This window comes from Hypanus sabinus, chromosome 3 (genome assembly GCF_030144855.1).
Source record: "Hypanus sabinus isolate sHypSab1 chromosome 3, sHypSab1.hap1, whole genome shotgun sequence".
NCBI classification, from domain to species: domain Eukaryota; kingdom Metazoa; phylum Chordata; class Chondrichthyes; order Myliobatiformes; family Dasyatidae; genus Hypanus; species Hypanus sabinus.
Genome location: NC_082708.1, coordinates 130,328,962 through 130,349,493, shown reverse-complemented (window position 1 = coordinate 130,349,493; position 20,532 = coordinate 130,328,962). Strand labels below are relative to the sequence as shown.

The 20,532-nt window shown below is 38.7% G+C and overlaps 2 protein-coding genes and 1 long non-coding RNA gene across 4 annotated transcripts in view; 1 reads left to right on the top strand and 2 right to left on the bottom strand.

Annotated features, from left to right (window-relative positions):
- ints10 (integrator complex subunit 10) overlaps positions 1-5,702 on the bottom strand; it is a 60,662-nt gene extending 54,960 nt beyond the window's left edge. The window contains exon 1 of the mRNA XM_059965135.1: positions 5,454-5,702. Coding sequence (XP_059821118.1) covers positions 5,454-5,468 — 15 coding nt within the window. The 5' untranslated portion in view covers positions 5,469-5,702. The remainder of the gene's footprint in view (positions 1-5,453) is intronic.
- Positions 35-18,076, top strand: LOC132391658 (uncharacterized). 2 transcript variants are annotated; one of them, XR_009511298.1, is made up of 2 exons: positions 35-70; positions 16,891-18,076. It is a non-coding gene; the product is annotated as an uncharacterized LOC132391658 (long non-coding RNA). The 2 variants fall into 2 exon arrangements; XR_009511297.1 differs by lacking the exon at positions 35-70 and adding an exon at positions 1,981-2,706.
- The window catches only part of LOC132391657 (membrane-associated progesterone receptor component 2-like), a 25,929-nt gene continuing 23,234 nt past the window's right edge, over positions 17,838-20,532 (bottom strand). The window contains exon 3 of the mRNA XM_059965136.1: positions 17,838-19,200. Within this exon, the coding sequence (XP_059821119.1) occupies positions 19,103-19,200 (98 nt within the window). The 3' untranslated portion in view covers positions 17,838-19,102. The remainder of the gene's footprint in view (positions 19,201-20,532) is intronic.

Genomic DNA, 20,532 nt, shown 5'->3' with positions numbered 1-20,532 from the left:
ACGCGACGCATGCGAACAAGCTCTCTTTCCAGAGCTTTTTCAGCCGTGCTGGTGGGTGGAAGTGTTCGAGGTGATCATTATATATTTGGGCCGAGTACAAGTATATTTCTAACTGGCATGAAAATTTTTTGTGTTTCATGAGGGCCAGTCAGCTGCTTACGTAATTATATCCTTAGTTCTCACTTTTTGAAATTCTTTCTGATGCCCCAAGATAGATCCTCTGATTTGCCAAGGAGTTTAAAGTTGCTGACCCTCGCCACCTCCAATACCCTCATGAGGACTGGCGCATGGACCTCTAGGTCCTTCCTCCTGTAGTCCCTTGGTTTTGCCGACATTGAGTGAGAGGTTGTTGATATGGCACCATACAACCAGATTTTCAGTCTCGCTGGTATATCCCAATTTATCACTACCTTTGTTTGACCAACAGCAGTAGTGTCATCAGCAAACTTAAATGTAGCATTGGAGCTGTACTTAGCCATACATTCATAGATATAAAGCGAGTAGAACAGGGGGCTAAGAACACAACTCCCTGTGCAGATGGTGATAGTGGAGATTTGCTGGTATGTACTGACTTGAGTCTGCAAGTAGGGAAGTCGGGGATCCAGTTACACAGGGAGGCATCAAAGCCTAGGTCTAGGAGCTTAGTGATTAGTTTTGATTATAGTGTGGAATGCTGAGCTGTAGTCAGTGAAGAGCATTCTGATATATCTTCATTGTCTAGATGTCCCTGAGCTGAATGAAGAGCCAATGAAATGGCAACTGCTGTTGACCTGTTGTGATGGTAGGCAAATTTGAGTGAACCCAAGCCACTCCTTGGGCAGGAATTGATATGCTTCACAGTGATGATAGTCATTGAGGAAGGTTACCGCATTCTTCTTGGCCACCAGTGGACTGAAGCCTGCTTCAAGCAGGTTGGTACTTCAAACAGCCAAAGCAAGAGCTTGAAGATGTCAACTTCAGCCAGTTGATTAGCACATGTCTTCAGTACATGGCTAGATCATACAATGAGTGCTTGCTTGATATTTGCCTTTGGCAGTATGTAAACTGCATTCAGCATCATGTCAGAGAACTCCCTTGGTAGGTAGAATGGTTGGCACTTAATTATTAGATATTGCAGCTGGGGAGAATAAGAGTGTCACAAAAACACTACATCTGAGCACCACAATTAATGATGAAGCAGACACCACTGCCTCTACCCTTTCCTGTTGCCGCCATCTGGTCCAGCTGGTGGATTGAGAAACCCTCAGTCTGCAGTTTCAGGATGAGCTATATCTCAGAGAAACAGAGAACACAGCAATCCCTGATTTCCCTCTGACACAGCAACCTTGACCTTAGGTACCCTATCTTGCTCTCCAGTAACTGTACATTAGCCAGTAATGTATTAAGTAGCAGTGGTCAATCTCCCAGTCATTTCAGCCTCTTTTGAAGTGTCTTCTGCACTTATCGCCATGGAGGACTGCTTCCAGTCGCCTCAAGGTGCTGTACCTCTTTCCTGAGAATCAAGTTTACCGAATCCTTCAGGAGATTGTAAAATAGCAAGTGCATTTAGATGTTTCAAGTGTGCATTTTTTAAAGAGAAATAACAGGATGTAGATTGCAGCGATAAGAATTCAGAAGATACATATCTAATAGTTTTGTGAGCTGCCTGTAAAATGTCACCATATATTGCCAGTGCCATTGGCTCAGCCCTTCCAGCAGCCACAATACCTGATCTCAAGATAGTGTGGCTTTATACTTTGATTATGCATAAATAAGGCAGACTGTTTTTGGAATATTATTCAAGTAAATATAGTTTGGACACCTAGCTTTCAGAAGTGAGATTACCTATCCATAAAACTTAAGATTCATTTTAACACAGCAGAGAAAAGTATTAAAAATCCAAAGCAACTTCTTTTAACATTTGAAGATATATTTCTATAACATGGGAAAAAAATCTTGTGCCTACTAAGTTGATAATCATTTCTTGATGGTCACTTTTGGTAAAATGTTGTGAAAGTTTACACCAGATCATGCTTAATCCAATAAGATGGTTAGTTTTGCCCTCTTATTAGCGCTGTGAGTCTCAGTGACCTTGAATACTGGGATACGAAGTGGAGTGAGTTGCTGCAGCTGTGGTTCAGATGAGGGTGTTTTATAGGTTGGTAGGGATAGATTTGGGGAAGCAGGGTGGAGAGTTTGGAGACTCGTTAGGATTTAGGGACACGGATGAGGGCAGTCAGAGTTCAGGAGCAGGAATTGGAGTCTAGGTCAGAGCTCTCCATGGTGGAAGGCCAGTGATCCACATGGACAGGTGGGCCCTGTGAACAAGAACTACTAACCCCTCCCCTCAGGTCGACGAGAACCTGCTGGTCAACAAGTCCCACGATTGGAAGTCTGTGCGAGCTAAGATTTCCAGGCCTGGAGGGCAAAGTCTTGTGTTTGGCAAGTCTAGGGTCAATATCGAAGGTGGAAGATTGAAGTCAGCGAGTCCAGAAGTCAAGGCCCGACAATTGAACCCCCTGGGTCATTGTGTCCGTTCTGACATCTGGGCCAGAGTCTAGCCAGCAGCTTTCCTCAAAACTGTGTTGATGCTGTGCATGTCAAGTGTTAAGACAATGTGCAGGCAAGGATAGTTTACAGACAGTATGCAGTCAACCAGTGAGATAAGGTACTTGAGAGCACCATTCCCCTTTTCACAGCATGGGACACACAAGGCCATTTGGCAAGGTAAGGATGCAGAGCACACACTAACTGTTGGACTACAATACCTTAAGGTTAGACTTTACTAACTCTAAGTATTATTAGCTATTAGCTTGTAGTATTTAATGGTTACTAACACCTGTATTATCATGGTGTGTTGGGTGATTGATTGAACAAATAAGGAATTTGAACATGCACAGAGTTTTTAATTCATCTTTATCTTTATCCACCGAGTTAATTTCTGTATAAAAATAGGATTTCTTTGGTCACACCTCAGAACAGTTTGATCACAGGGCCCAGACTGTTCCCCTTGCGAACAAGGAAATAAAGGGTGATTGACAGCAAGTGCAAATTGTCAAGAGTCCAGTTGGTGTTGACAACTGCAGGCCGGTGATAGTTCAATCACGCCCAGTGAACCAGCAGAAGTATACTGTGGAGAAATAACTATTCTACAATTTTGTCTCACATTGACAACCTTATAAAAGTAATGGTTTTGCTTATCTGATAGATTTTTGTCAGCTTCGTTCTGATGATAATTTGGAAGTGTTTACAGGATCATGTAGCAACAGCAGCAGAGTGAACCTAATTGATAAACGTACATACAATCACACAGAGTGGTGCAGAAATTATTCACTGGATCCTTGGGCCTACTTTGTCAGAAAAGTCAGACAGCATTGCCTTTTGGCCCAAATCATTTACACCCACTGTGTTACCCAGCGAGTTACTTCCATCTGCTCATGTTTGGCTCACAACCCTCTTAACCTCTCTATTCTGCAATGACAGGTGTATACACAAGCTCTCACCACCACATGGAACATAAAAAACAATCTATCAATACATGCGTTGGAATTTCTCTTTGATTATTGCTACTTCAGCTACTCCAGGTCAATGATATTCTTCAGTAACCAAAATAATTCTTCTCGGCTTCTTATAGGACTGGTTGGTTAAAGTCAATCAGTAATGTGAAATTGTCAGAGGAAAGAAAAAAATCATATAGTTCAAAGTCCTGACAAGCATAGTAAGATTTAGTACTTAAAATTTACTGTGGCTCTTTCATGTTTTAACTTCTTATCTTAGCTATTCTGTTTTCAAAATTACACTGCAGCACTGTTGAGAAATTTAATTGTGCACACACGTTAAGACATATGAAGCTCTATCCTCAATCCATAGCAATGTAGTTAGAGTAAGGAACAAAGCCAGGTTCCCAAATAAATCACCATAAACTGATACTGCATCATTTGACATTTTTATATTGCTTCATCCAATTACTTATGCCTTTATTTAATTTACATTTCTTTCATTTTTATCTCATTTATCTTTTATCTTTGGTACTATTTTCTCTCTGCTAGTTCACTGTAAATTTTGAGACTGCTAAAATGAGAAAAATTGGAAAATAGGTGATTATGCACCTAATTGTTGATTCTACTTAATACACCCAATCTCTTAAAACAGATGATCAAACACAGCTAAAGCCTCCAAAGTTAAGTTTTAATGAAATTTCCTTTTGAACTTCAGACAGTGAACTAACAACATTAGATGGAGTGCACACGTCCACTCTGAACCTCGGTCCAATCAACTTGTTTATTTGTTCAGGTTCTTTCATCCCAAGGCAATTGACGGATTGACTACTTGCTCTCTTTTACTGCAGATATATTTATTTCTGCACAAAATTCAAGACAAATCCAAATTAATATTACTACCCAACTATCAATCACAAACCAGTTGAAGTAATATACAAGTTTACATTTTTCCTAAACCATTTGTAACATATCTCACAGTGGTCATGACCCAGATATGAACAGAAGACCTGCCCCATAGAGGTGAGGTGAAAATGACTTTCCTTAAAATCATTAACCCGGGTTTCAAAGTCGAAATATACCATCAGCCACCTTACCTTCCTACCTGAAACCATCTCAGTTTGGATGCTGAAAAACTAATTCATGCCTTTATATTGAATAGACTAGATTACTGACGTACATTATTTACTGACTTTCCAAAACAATCTATTGACAAACCACGCCTCATTCAGAACACTGCTGCCAGACTTTGAACTAAAACCTGGATGAGGGAGCATATCATTCCTGTCCTAACTACTCTGCATTGGCTTCCTGTGACTTTTAGAATTGATTTTAAAATTCTCAACAATCTGGGTCCAAAGTACATCACAGAATCAATTTTGTTTTATAATCCCGCTCGAGCTCTCAGGTCTTCTTCCGCCGATCTCTTTAATTTAAACAATCTCCCACAAAAGATCATTGTCAGGTCAGCTTTTTTAAAACTAGGTTCCAAAACTGTGAAGCTCAATACATAAAATTATAAGGGATGAAGTCTCAGTTGATATTTTTAAAACACCAGCAGAATATCTATTTATTTAATTTTACTTTTAACTAATGCCTTTTTGCCTTTTATTTTCATGTTTGAGCTACCGTATTTGAGGAACTCTATAAGTTGTTATTATTACTACTAATAATATCAGACATGATCAACAATATTTCAGAATCTTAATCGAAATACTTTCCACTGGGACAGAAAGATCTTTAGAGGAAAGGTGATTCATCCATGACTAACTGAAAGGGTTAAGGACAGGCTAAAATTAAAAGAGGCTTAAAGTGATCACAAAATTTAAGCCAGAGGTTTGGGAAACTTAAAAAACCATCAATGGATAACTAAAAAATTGATAAAAGAGGGAGAATAAACAACCAAAAGTATGACAATGGTAAACAACATATGCCAAGGGTCACATTCAAACCAGGGAATCAGCCAATCACACTTGCCTGAAATGATAACATGGTCCGTTAAGTCACCTCAAGTCAAAAAGATCTTGTTGAACACAGGCCCTTCCTGCAGCAAATGACACGTTCTCCCACCAAAGACAATTTTTAGTGAGTCAGTTAAGGTAGGAACATGAGCTAATCAGCTGTCAAAACTGTCAAAAGATTTCAAATCTAAAAAGATTAATTTTAATTTTCAAAAATTACAGCATTAGAAAATAATTAAAACTAGTTCACAATTAACTCAAGTAAATCATCCAAACCATCAGCTCAATGCTTCTCCAATGAAATATATGGATTCAGTAAAAACCTGGTGCAGGCTCAGAGAGCATACAGACTTCATATGACTGCTTGGAAACTGCAGAAAATTGATAACCCACCACCTGGACTCCAAGAAGAATCCAAAGTCACAGCTCAGTTTGAATGACAATAATGAGGACCTCAGTGGGGTTTGAGATGAGCTTTTGAAGCTTGTTAAATACAGAGCAAGCTACAGAGGTGAAGTGCTCCTCTACTAGTCCCAATTCTATGTTCATATTCATGCAAAAGCCACCATTAAAAGTGATTTGCATTGTCAATCTGGCCTTCTAAAATATAACTGTACACTACTACACATTGAACTTCATTTATATAAGAAGGAATAGTGTAAAAAATCATGAGTTCAACAAAGAGGAAAAGTTATAATGGATGGAAAATGGGAAATATGAAGCAAATCTGGTGTACATGTTCATATTATAAGATGTAATTAAATATGACTCAGAAAGCCAGGTTCCACTGAACCACTAAAGGGCAGTAAATTTACTTCAAGAGTTGGCAGCTGTTTTCCCTACTGGGTTGTTCTGGCCTGAAACAGCTCTCTAACATAATCCCATTTCCAGCACTTAGTCTGCAGCCCTGCAGATCAAGGCTCCTCCAAGACATATCAAACTACTGTTTGAATGTATTGAGAATATTTGCCTCCATCTCCTCTTCTGGCTGTGAGTTCCAGACTCCTACCTCCCTATGATTGGAAAATAGAAAATTCCTACCAATTTCTTTAATTCAATACTAAGAACTTCACCTTTACACCAAGAGAAGTTGGACCCTCTATATTGTTCTTGCTAGGTCCTTCAATTTTATACATCTCAATTAAGATTCTCTGTTCTAATCCCTATCATATCCAAGTTTTCCTCATAGCTACAATTTTCTAATCCTGACAACATCATCATAAATTTCCTCTGCGTCCTCTGTACATTTTTCTTTTACTATGGTGAGCAGAACTATCTGCAGAAAATATGAAGGAGGCCCACAATTAGTAATTTTCTATTGCAATTAAAAGGCAAATGGGCTAGAAATTAATTGTTTATGGCTCCGAGGCTCAGTAACTTATCAAACCACACTAGACTCAGTGGCAAGTGCACAAGCAAAGCAAAAGATCATATACAGTATATTGTACAAACCATCTGGCAGAATGACTCTTACATATCCCACCAACAAACACCAAAATCTTGTTTGGCTGGTGTTGAGAGGGGCCCACAGTGTCAGATCATTCTTGTACAGACATATTAACTCCAATGCATTCTGCTTTAAGGATGTCTGTGGTGGGAAACGACCAGTTCCTCACATCCTTATAGACTGTAGATTTGCTAAGAGAATGAGGAGAGAGATTCAATCAACTGTGTCCCGGTTCATCCCAAGCAGCTAAATATCAGAGGACTCTATTCTATGGACTGGTTCCAGGGTCACATACTGAGACTGACATGGAAGGCTATCAACTCAGTGAAAGACGCCCTATGGTCTGAAGCTTGTTGGTCTTCCAGCACAGTGAGATGTCTGTAAGAGAATGCTGCAGACTGGCACAATCCAGGCCATTTGGGAACCAGCCAAGCTACACAATAGGAGAACAGTGCAAAGCTTCTCATTCTGTAACATAGCCATTGTTAAGTAATTCTAGGATGCTGTTACAGTCGAAATATGTGAGCATGCTCTCCTGTCTTACCAGTTCTACTATGATATTCTACAGTTAATTAATTGCAAGGCAAAGTTAGGGGACAAGGCAATGGACTGATATATGGAAACATTACCTGTGCTGTAGCTTTTATGCTTCTACAAGTCTAAGACTTGGCAGAGAAAGGTGAAACAATTATTTACTAGCTGGAGGGAAAATCAATAAGTATTCTAAAATTAGTCTGTAGGCATTGTTTGCTGGAATGCGATCATGTAGTTTTTCTCCCTTGACTCAAGGTTATTAGATTAATTGGACAATTTCTCCTGGTATGTAGATGAGTGGTAGAATTGGTGGGGGGGGGGGCAGAATGTGGTGCTTGGAGGCAATTGAATGGAATAGTGAATGTACAAAATGTAAGTGGGGAGGGTAGGATTGGTGTAAATGATCATCACGATCTTGGTGGCAAAATTGGCCTGCTTCTACACTCTCTCTCTTTCTATACAGCTTCCCAAATTTATGCCAATTTTTCTTCTGTCAGTTTTCTTCCATATCTCCACATCAAAACTAGTCTAATCAAAATCACAGAAGACATCTTGTGAGATCATAGCACACCACTCATCGTTTTAAAGGAATCATCAGAAAATACTTCCCTTTCCAGCCTTCAACATTATTCCTGCCAGGTATCTGGTATCCTTGCCACGAAGAGACTTGCTTTGCATCATCAGCATTCCTATTGATCAAGAACAGATAATACATGCAGTGAAACTAAACAAGCTATCTTAATTACGATGGACTGAATTGGAGCACTATGGCAAATGCTTTTATCAGGATAATCACCTAACACATAGTCAGGTACCATTTGGCTCCATTCATACAACAAGGTACAAGTACTCACCATCCCCATTTCAAACAGAAAATAGTTTAAGTTTGAATAAATACATCTGAAACTGTTGGAGGTAAGGATGGTGGATGCAGTAGAGTTGGCAAAGCAATTTTTATCGGAACGTACACCCAAGCACTGACACTAACTGGGTAAACAGGTTCTATTGTCAATATTCTCCAGAGACTGGGATTGATACTCTATGTATAAAATGATAGCTAGTAGCTGTATCTCTCTATTTATCAAATCCTTGATAGGCTTCTTGTAGGGTTAAGTCTGTGTCTAGTGTTAAATGAAGATATAAAAGGGAATACCAAAAGTATGTATAAAGAGTAAAAGAGATGCGAGAATGGATACTATATCACTGGAAAATGATACTGGAGAGATAGAATTGGGGAACAAAGAAATGACAGATGAACTTAATACATATTTCTCATCAGTCTTCACTGTGTAAGACACTAGCACTTTGCCAGAAATTAAAGTGTGTCAGGGGTAGAAATGAGTGTGGTTGCTATCACTAAAGAGAAGGTGCTTGGGAAGCTGAAAGGTTTGAAGGGTACTGAAGAGACTGTGGATGGCATTAGTAATGATCTTTCAAAAATCACAATGGTTTTGAAGGACTGGACAATTGCAAATGTTACTTTGCTCTTTAAGAGGGAGGCAGAGGAAAGGATCCTTAATCTGTGCCGAATAGAAATTGCATCACCATCTTGCTGACAATCAACACTGGTGCACCTCAGGAATGTGTACTTAGACCACTGCTCTACTCTCTCTACATCCATGACAGCTAAATTGTGTCATATCAATCTGCTGATGATACAACTATTATTGGCAGAATTTCAGATGGTGACAAGAGGAGTGAGACAGGAGTGAGATATATCAGGTAGCTGAGTGGTATTGTAGCAACAACCTTGGACTCAATGTCAGTCAGACCAAAGAACAAAATGTGGACTTCAGAAATGGTAAGATGAAGTAATACACACCAGTCCTCATAGAGGGATCAGAATTGGAAAGGGTGAGCAATTTCAAGTTCCTGGGTGTCAACATCTCTGAAGATCTCACCTGGACCCAACATATTGATGTGGCTACAACCAAGGCAAGACAGCGGCTAAATTTCATTAGGAGTGTGAGATTTGGTATGTCATCAAAAACACTTTAAAGTTTCTACAGATGTACCGTGGAGAGCATTCTAGCCGGCTGCATCATTGTTGGCTATGGGGACATGGAGGCTACCGCACAGCATTGGAATAGGCTGCAGAGAGTTGTAAACTGAGTCAGCTCCATCATGGACACTAGCTTCTGTAATACCCAGGACATCTTCAAGGAGCAATACTTCAAAAAGGCAGCATCCATCATTAAGGGCCCCCATTACTCAGGTCATGTCTTGTTCTCATTGCCACCATCAGGAAGAAGGTACACGCCTGAATGCACACACTTAATGATTCAGGAACAGCTTCGTTCCCCTCTGTCTTCTGATTTCTGAATGGACACTACCTCACTAGTTTATTTAAATATTTCCACTACTTATTTAACTATTATATATATATTCTTACTGTAATTTGTTTATTTTCTATTATGTATAGCTGTAACTTCCTTTAAAAATTGGAAGTTTACCATTTTTATACAATGTTACTTCTTTTGTTTGTTTATTCTCCCCTTTTATCAAATTTCACAACATATGTGGTGGCATTAAACCAGATTATAGGCCAGTTAGCCTTACTTAAGTGGCTGGGGAGATGTTAGAATTGATTAAGGAGGAGGGTTCAGGGTACTTGGAGGCACATGATAAAGTCAGCATGATTCCTTAAGTGTAGATTTTGCCTGACAAAAGTGTTGAAATGCCTTGAGGAAATAACAGGCAGGGTAGACAAAGGAGAGGCAGTGGATGTTTCTTACTTGGAATTTCAGAAGGGATTGACAAGGTACTGTACATAAGGCTGCTTAACAAGAGCCCATGGTGTTGTAGGAAAGAAACTAACATGGATAGAAGATTGGCTGGCTGTTAGGAGTTAAAAACTGGGAATAAAGTGGGCCATTTCTGATTGGCTGCTTGTGACAAGTAGTGTTCTGCAGGAGTCTGTATTGGGACCGCCTCTTTCCATGTTATGTATCAACAACTTGGATAATGGAATTGATGGCTTTGTGGCCAAATTTGCTTATGATACAAAGATAGGTGTAGGGGCAGGTACTGTTGACAAAGCAGGGAGTCTGCAGAAGGACTTGGATAGATTGGGAGAATGAGCAAGGAATTGGCAGCTGGAATATAGTGTAGGGAATTATATGGTCATGCACTTTGGTAGAAAGAATAAAGGCATAGACTAAAATGAGGAGAAAATTCAAAAATCGGAGGTGCAAAGGGATCTGGTTAATATGACGATGAGTCAGAAGGAAGGCAAATACAATGTTAGCATTCATTTCAAGAGGACGAGAATAAAAGAGCAAGAATATAATGGCTTTATAAGGTGTTGGTCAGACCATACCTGGTGTATTGTGAGCAGTTTTGGGCCCCTAATCTAAGAAAGTGTGCTGGCATTGGAGAGGTTTCAGAGGAAGTTCATGAAAATAATTCTGGGAATGAAAGAGTTAACATATGAGGAGTATTTGATGGCTCTGGGTTTGTACTCACTGGAGTTTAGAAGAATAGAGGGCAGTGTGAGGGGTGGAGCCATCTCATTGAAACCGATCAAATACTGAAAGGCCTAGATAGAATGGATGGGAAGAGGTCGTTTCCTATAGTGGGTGAGTCTCAGACCAGAGGGCACAGCCTCAGAATAGAGGGACGTCAATTTAGAACAGTGATGAGGAGGGATTTCTACAGCCAGAGAGTGATGATTCATTGGAATTCATTGGCATAGAATGCTTCAGAGGCCAAGTTATTGAGTATACAAATGTATATAAAGCAGGGGTTGGTAGGTTCTTGATCAGACAGGGTGTCAACACTATGGGGAAAATACAAGAGAATGGGGTTGAGGGGGATAATAAATCAGAGGCCTACTTATGTTCCTATGTCTTATAACATTCCAAGGCACCTATATCTGCAAGTTCATTTTGAAACATAATCAGGAACAGAGTCAGTCTTTGGCCCCTACCATAGGCTCCATTCAGGTCTTCAATGGCACCTTTAAGATTTGCTCTTTGAAGGAAACAAACCATTAACAAACAGTATCCTACTTGACTACAACCAACTTTGACAACCTGTATTATTTTTATCACAAAAGCTGTCTACTTTTACTTTTGTAACATCTTCAAACTCACAACTTTCCTTTTATCACATTTAGACTCAACTTTTACAGTGCTTAACTGGTGCTTAACTACTTTATCCAAAACTTAAGCTCTCATTCTCCAGACTAGATCTTATTTGTGACATTCAGTCCTACATCACATCAATCAGATTTGCAGTGGAATAGGTTGCTGAAAGAATAATGTGGCAAAGGGTGGTATTTTATTGGACACCAACTCTGGAAGGAACTGCAATTGTGAATGGGCTCCACTTGAAACATGCTGGGATCAAGTTCCTGGTGAGGGAGAAACCAAAGGATAAAGAGTAATACAAATAATTCAGAAAGATTAAATGTTTGTATTTATAAATTATGTTTTGGAGTTAAAAAAACTGGAGTTTTAACTGGAGTTAAAAAAAATCAAAGTTTGAAGTAATTATTGGTGTAACATATGCAGTATGTCACCCTGCGATAATTTTCTTGCAGGCATTCAGTAAATACAGGAAAAATAATAGTCAATGACAACAAACTGTACAAATACAAAAGGGGAAATAATAATAAGTAAATAAGCATAAACATCAAGAACATGAGATGAATAATCCTTGAAGGTGAGTCCATAGGTTGTGGGAACAGAAAGTAGTTATCCACACAGGTTGAAGGGAAATAACTTCCTGAACTTGGTAGTGAGAATCCGGAGGTTCCTATACAGTACCTTCTTCCTGATGACAGCAGTGAGAAAAGAGCATGCATGACCTGTGTGGTGGTGGTGAGGGTGGGGGCGGGTCCCTGATGATAGGTGCTGCTTTCCTGTGACAATTCTCCATGTAGTTATGCTTAATGGAGGGCAGGGCTTTAACCATATAACAATCACAGCACGGAAACAGGCCATCTCGGCCCTCCTAGTCCGTGCCGAACTCTTAATCTCACCTAGTCCCACCTACCCGCACTCAGCCCATAACCCTCCACTCCTTTCCTGTCCATATACCTATCCAATTTTACCTTAAATGACTCAACTGAACTGGCTTCTACTACTTCTACAGGAAGCTCATTCCACACAGCTATCACTCTCTGAGTAAAGAAATACCCCCTCGTGTTTCCCTTAAACTTCTGCCTCCTAACTCTCAAATCATGTCCTCTCGTTTGAATCTCCCCTACTCTCAATGGAAACAGCCTATTCATGTCAACTCTATCTGTCCCTCTCAAAATTTTAAATACCTCAATCAAATCCCCCCTCAACCTTCTACGCTCCAATGAATAGAGACCTAACTTGTTCAACCTTTCTCTGTAACTTAAGTGCTGAAACCTAGGTAACATCCTCGTAAATCGTCTCTGCACTCTCTCTAATTTATTGATATCTTTCCTATAATTTGGTGACCAGAACTGCACACAATATTCCAAATTTGGCCTTACCAATGCCTTGTACAATTTTAACATTACATCCCAACTTCTGTACTCAATGCTTTGATTTATAAAGGCCAGCGTTCCAAAAGCCTTCTTCACCACCCTATCTACATGAGACTCCACCTTCAGGGAACTATGAACTGTTATTCCTAGATCTCTCTGTTCCTCTGCATTCCTCAATGCCCTACCATTTACCCTGTATGTTCTATTTGGATTATTCTTGCCAAAATGTAGAACCTCACACTTCTCAGCATTAAACTCCATCTGCCAACGTTCAGCCCATTCTTCTAACCGGCATAAATCGCCCTGCAAGCTTTGAAAACCCACCTCATTATCCACAACACCTCCTACCTTAGTATCATCGGCATACTTACTAATCCAATTTACCACCCCATCATCCAGATCATTTATGTATATTACAAACAACATTGGGCCCAAAACAGATCCCTGAGGCACCCCGCTAGTCACCAGCCTCCATCCCGATAAACAATTATCCACCAATACTCTCTGGCATCTCCCATCTAGCCACTGTTGAATCCATTTTATTACTCCAGCATTAATACCTAACGACTGAACCTTGTTAACTAACCTTCCATGTGGAACTTTGTCAAAGGCCTTGCTGAAGTCCATATAGACTACATCCACTGCCTTACCCTCGTCAACATTCCTCGTAACTTCTTCAAAAAATTCAATACCCATTGGACTGGGCCATATCCATTATTTTGTAGGATTTTCTTTTCAAGGATATTGGTATTTCCATTCCAGACTGTCATGCCTAGTATCAAGAGAGAAATGAGATATATTGGAGCAGTAATAAAATTGAGTGAAAACCATCATAATAACCATTGTAAAGACATTAATGCATGATGTTTGGAAATCAGTTCTTAATGTACCAGATTGCAAGGTGGTGAATGTGGTATAGAGCTGGATCTATTCATTTAGCTATAGTACTTTTTTCCTATACCAAAAAGCCAGATTCCCCCCACTCCAAACCTAGCTTTGTATTCATAGCACCCTCTGATTCTTCATGAATGTCCCTTACTTTAATCTTGATAACATTACCTACTTCTTGATCTCTAATCCCAATACTTGTCTTTTTCCCTAGTCTGCATTGTAGTTGGTACAAATTAATAGTACTTTACAAGAGATTTCATAAGTACAAGTCTGATTTGTTTTCTTACACACTCGCCATTTTTCCAGTAAGTTAAATGATGTATAATTAAGTGAAGTAATTTGAAGAAAAAGTCAAATACAAATTTTCAATAAATAATGTCTGAATTTTTCCAGCAAAATTTTATTGCTTTGAGATATTAGTAGACGTTTGCCCCCTTCACTTCCTTTCAGTTAATTGGTCCAGGTAGGCGCGCTAATTACCAAATACTGTCAAGAAATTGTGTCCAATGAGGTCAGAATCAGGTTTCTACACCAACATGTCATGAAATTTAACTTAGCAGCACTAGTAGAATGTAATACATAAAAAGAAAATTTCAATATGCATATATACTTCAATTAGACTAAAATAGTGCAAAAACATAAATGTTTTTTGTTTTAAATGAGGTAATGTTCGTGGGTTCAACACCCACTTAGGAACCAGATGTCAGAGGGGAAGAAGCTGTTCCTGAATCAGTGAGTATGTGCCTTCAAGCTTCTGTATCTTCTTCCTGACAGTAACAATGAGAAGAGGCCATGTCCTGGGTGATGGGGTCCTTAATAATGGACATTGCCTTTCTAAGACACTGCTCCTTGAAGAGGTCTTGAATACTACAGAGGCTAGCACCCAAGGTGGAGCTGACTAATTTTAGTTTTCTGTAGCTTCTTTTGGTCCTGTACACTAGCCCCTCAGTGATGCAGCCTGTCAGAATGCTCTCCACAGAGCATTAATAGAAGTTTTCAAGTGTTTCAGTTGACAAATCTCTTCAAACTCCTAATGAAATATAGCCACTGTCTTGCCTTCGTTATAGCTGCATCAATATATTGCAGATTATGACCAAATTAGTCAGAAAAATTATTTTGTTTGAAGAATGCTAGGTTTTGAACTTAATGTGTTGGCATATATTAAGACTTACAGAAAAATAACTTAGTTCAGTTTTGGACACATACTTAACTGATGAAGCTTTCAATAAATTGAAGCACATGGCTACATTTGAGAGAAAAAACTCAAAAAGGGAAAGGACAAATTTCAAATACTGTACTTACATCAAGGGATATGTTATTTCTGGGTGAACAAAATTTGTGAAATGACATACTGTATGCAACAATTTTGTCATGGGCTAACATCAGGGACCTTATGCTGTATATAATTACAAAATTCTAGAGTTAAGAAAGTACTTCCAAGGCTGTATGAACAACAAACCATTTGGATTTCTGCAGCAAGTTAGATAATGGTACTGCATTGGAAAATGAAGTCAAAAAATATGTTCAAGTTTCTCTATGCATCAGAAGAACTGAAATTATAAAAACTAAATAATAAGGCACAAATAGTTGGTATCCGTATTGGTGACCAAACATCTATCAGACTAGTGAAACAGATGGATTCTTGGAATGATGTCCAAGTTGGTTCATGCTTTCTTAGTGCAATGTTATTTCCATTTTCAATACAAGCTGTAGGACAAAAGTTCCCCAACATCAACTGATGCAAGATTTTACATCCTTAGAAGAAAGGATTCCTTTTACGTGCAACTTGATTGAAATATATCTATGAAGGTTCTCAGTCATCCAGGTCATTGTATATCAAGCAGTAGTAAATCAAGGCAACTGGACTTGCAAGTTGTCTAGATGTTTTGCCACTTGTCCGAGAGTCTTCTTCAGTTCGAATCCATGGTGGGTAGTTTTCCAGCTTATAAACTCTGAATTTTTAAAAAGTCTATCAATCACATAGGGATTGTTGAGAGTCATAGAGGTAATGAGAGGGTCATTAGTCTTACCTTTGTGTGAACTGTTGTGGAGGTGCTGGGTTAGGACTGCATTGTAAGCAGCTGATAGGTGGTGTTATACTCAACCCTCTGTTCAGGGATGGGGTTTCCAGTTTGCCAGAGATGGCTTCTTTAACCACTCTTTCAAACCACCTGACCTCCCTGTCCAAAATGTGCACATTGTTATCAAAGGAATGTCCCCACAACAGTTCACACCTCCACTTACACAAAGACAAGACTAATGACCCTCTCATTACCTCTATGACTCTTAACGACTCTCATGTGATTGCTATACCCTTAAACATCAGAGTTTATAAACTGGAAAACTACCCACCATAGATTAGAATTAAAGAAGCCTCTCAGATGAGTGGTGAAATGTCTTCTAGGCAACACCGCAAGTCCAGTTGCCTTGATTGAAATAGTTTTCGTGTACTAAACTTTAGATAAGGCATGATAAGTTATTATTAGATGTACATCCTAACATGATCCAAAACAAACCAGAAAGGCTGGTAAAGATTCTCTTCAACAGGGCTGTACAGCAAGTCAGCCAAGCTCCAGTTGCCCCTCTCCTTGGTTGTAGAGGAATTTAAGGCAGGGAAAGCACTCCTCATCATGCCCCTCAAAGACTCCAAGGACGACACGGTCAATGAGGCAGGAGTCAAGATATAGACAGGGAGCAAACGGAAGGCGGCTGATGCGGGAGAAGAAGCAGAACCCCAACTTTGCCACAGAGGTATTGTCAGAATAGTGTGCAAGGGCAGGCAAGGCCTAGGATCTGAGTGAACAACCAGGTGGAGGGAGCCCAACCCTAAGGACAGATGGCACTTAGTCCAGCAGGAGATAAGGAAGAAAGAGGAGGCTAGATATGTGCAAGCAGTGGAGATGGGGAGTCAAGGGACCTGGACAAAGTGGGAAACAGAACAGCGAGTGTTGACATGGGATGACATATGGAAATATACATCTTTTCAACTCTAGTTTTTACTGAGGGCTGTGTATGATGTAATACCAACTCCAACAAACCTGCAGGACTGGGGAATAACAGAAGACCCAACATGCTATTTGTGCCAGAAACCAACCAACCTATATTCTTTCTTCATGCCAGGTTGCCCTTTCCCAGGGATGGTACAGATGGAGACACAACCAGGTTTTGAAAGCACTCGCCCATAGTTTGGAGACAGAGGGGAAGAAGAACCATAAAAAGGACAGCCAACGAAACTTCATCAGGACTGGTGAACATGCTACAGCAACAAGCAAGCACAGAGATGGTATCCTGAGCATAGCAAAGAACTGGGAGATGAAAGTCGATCTTGAAAAGAAGCTGGTGTTTCCACCAATAGTAGAGACCGACCAGACGTTTTACTATTGTCAGAGAGTGCAAAGAAGCTCAGGGTGATAGAGCTAACCGTACCATGGGAGATCCAATGCCAAAATGAAGACCTGGTGGTGGACTGAAGATGGGAAGGCTGGCAGACAGGGAACTTCCCTGTTGAAGTGGGGGCGAGGATTTCCTGCCATGTCAAGCTGGAAGATGATAGCAGCCTAGCTTTAAAAGAAACTGAAGCACATTTAGAAACATTGCATTTGTAAAACAGAAAGACAAAATAGTTCAGAAAAAATATTGTAAAAGACCAATATAGTAATGTAAAAGTCTGACTAGACAGGAAAAAAATCCACAAAGTCTGCATTTCAGATTTTGTTTTATATTTTAATATATGTACTTCAAACATCTTAGAAGCCTGTTGATAAAAAAAATGGGTATATTTGATGACGCTATGTTGCAAACAACAGGTTTGCATTCCTACAGAGTGCAGAAGGATCAAGTTAGCTGATTTCCATTGTATCATGCATTCATCTTTCAGTATTACAATAATTTTCATCCATTTAGTAAAATATACAATTTGACAAAACTTTACTCAAATTTACTAGTACGCAAGTTGTAAGGCTACAAACATTTAAAAATGAACTATTTAAAATCAAGTTAATCTAATCTGTTACCCAATATTAAGTGATTTTAAGTAATTTCAAAATAAATCACAAATCAGACAAATATTAATAAACAATTGTTTATTGTGCAATTTTCCATATGATCCATCATAACCTACCACTCCGGTTCAAGATTTGTTACTCTACACAAAGTCAGGTCTGTTTGCTTGAAGTACATGCTTTCATTAAAACAGATACACATATTTACAAAATTTGAAACGTCTTTACCATTCCAATATTTTTTTATTCCACACAAGCTAAAGGTCCTTTTCTCTTGCAAAGAATAAAAATGTTACTCCAAACAAGAGGGAAGTAAATCATGAAAACTGTGTTTCTTACTATAACACCACTAAACTATACATCACTACATAAATATGGCAGTATCACTGGATATGCTAACTGCAAATACATCAGAATGAGTGGATTAATTTCCCCACTCAAACAATGGCAATATTATACTATACAGGCAATGATAAACAGGTATACATGCATTGACCGCTTTTCTCCTTTGAACACTATTACACCATTGGCTCAAGTTTGGGGAAACTGATTTACAATATTTCAAGTTGAAGTAGAAAAGTAATCAAAATAAGGCACAATGAATATTACCTACATTTTAATAAATGGAAGGGAAACCAGACTTCAGTGTTACATCATTGCAGGGAAACATAGTTGTATAACATTGAGGGGGTGGGGGGGTGGAACATAGCATTTTGAAACTGAGCCAGCACAATCAGTTACTAGTATCCCCTCATTCCCTTCATTACTGTATACTGATTTAGTGCAGTTTTATGGGAAAATATCTTTAAAACTACTGTGCAGAGTATTCAAAGAAAATCAATTCTAAACCTTAGCTTTCAGTAGCGCTTACTACTTACTGTTACTGTAAAAGCAAGATCACCAGCAATTGTTTGCAATGCTGTACATTACAAAATGCTCAAATCAAAGATTCCAAGACCAAGGCCTTACCTCGTAACACCTAGTTCAAATAATCCTGAAACATTAGTAATAATGGATGGCTTCAGCACATTGTCTCCTAATCCCCTTATCCACCGGCAAACAAACAAAAAGAACAACTTAAATCAACACCTGGGCATTTTTCCCTGCCAACGTAGGCGCAACCATACCCAACTTGTTATAACGACCACAAGACAATTTTGGCAGCATTTACTGGATATTTTAATTTAATTCTCCACACAAAAGAGTATTTACTTTGAATGCAAAATATATTTTACATTCTATCATTTGTAGCTCATAAAGAAAACAAAAGCTCCAGAAATCTGAAAATGGGTTGCAGCACTGAAGGCTCTTGCTTTGGTTGCTGAACAGTTTTAGTCCTGTTTTGAATGCTCTTTTACATCTTCCTCATCTGTATATTCCGATGGTTCATCCCATGGTTTCAGCAGTCGGCCTATGTAGTCATACTTTTCTGTAAATCAAATAAGCAGATTTTGATTCAGTAAAACACTGTGCTAAACTGCACTGTACTACATGAACAAATACTTTATTTATAATAACACAATCATTTCCAGACAATGAATTCTGCTATCATTGATGTCCTTTGCTAATTTGCAAGGTTATAATTCCAAAAGGGAATTGTAGAGGCCAGCAATTTTCTCCAGTTTGGTCATTATTATTACAAAATATACACTGACCTTGTAATTACTTACTTAAACTTAAGTTGCAGCAGCATACTTCAGAAAGTAAAAGTGTGAATCCGTGCAAAAGAAATCAAAGTTATGAAAACTAAAGCTATTAGTTACATCTATTAAAAACAATACGCTTAATAAAACTTCAGCTCATCTATTTTTATTAATATTCAAGATATTGACTCCAGAAACAAATATTCATCTAACAGCCTCAGCAGAGAAATATACGGAGTATTACAATTTTTTTTAAAACACCACAAAATTTGGTTCATTCAATGCTTATCAGTAATAATTTAATGCAATGCAAGAGCTTTATATTGTTTTGTCAGAGGCAGCTCGGCTTGAAATTTCTTGCAAGAGCATGCACCCCCCCACTGAGATGCCTATTTTCACAGAATCATGTGGAAAACAGAGGTAAATAATGTAGAAAACCTGATTTATACAAACTCAAGAATGTAACTCCTAAGACTTTATGTACAACATGTACACTCAATGCAGTTTCAGCAAAACATATCCTTACTGCAATATAACTACAATATCAAAGCACCATAACCAAAACATGTGCTGGAAAAATATGTCTGTGAAAAATAAGTTTCAAAATATGTCTGTGAAAATTGAAAATCAAGTAAATACTATTGTCTATGTTTACTGTGGTGTGCATTAGATAGAAAAACACTGGGTGTCATAAGCCTCATCTTTTACTAGAGGTAAACTTAATTGATTGTCCATTTCCCTTCAGATGCTGCCTGACCCACTGAGCTCCTGCAGCAGTTTGTTTTTTGTTTTCCCAACATCCCAACCAAGTTTCTTTTTAGTGGGTCTAACTCAAAAACTTCTTTTTAACATTGGGCAGTGTTGCAAAACAGTAATGTCAACTTTGATTAGAGGTCATAACTTAATTACAAAATAAATAGAGGGAAAAAATAAGCTGAATTAACATAACATATTGTTGCATTAAGAGATCCCAAAACACTTCACACACAAAAGAACAGATAAATTAAATGAGTTACATATTAAATTTGAAGAATCTTATCAGAAAACTTGCCCATTGTCAGATTTTTATATAACAGTCACACACTGCAGTGATGTTTATACTACAGTGATGTCATCCC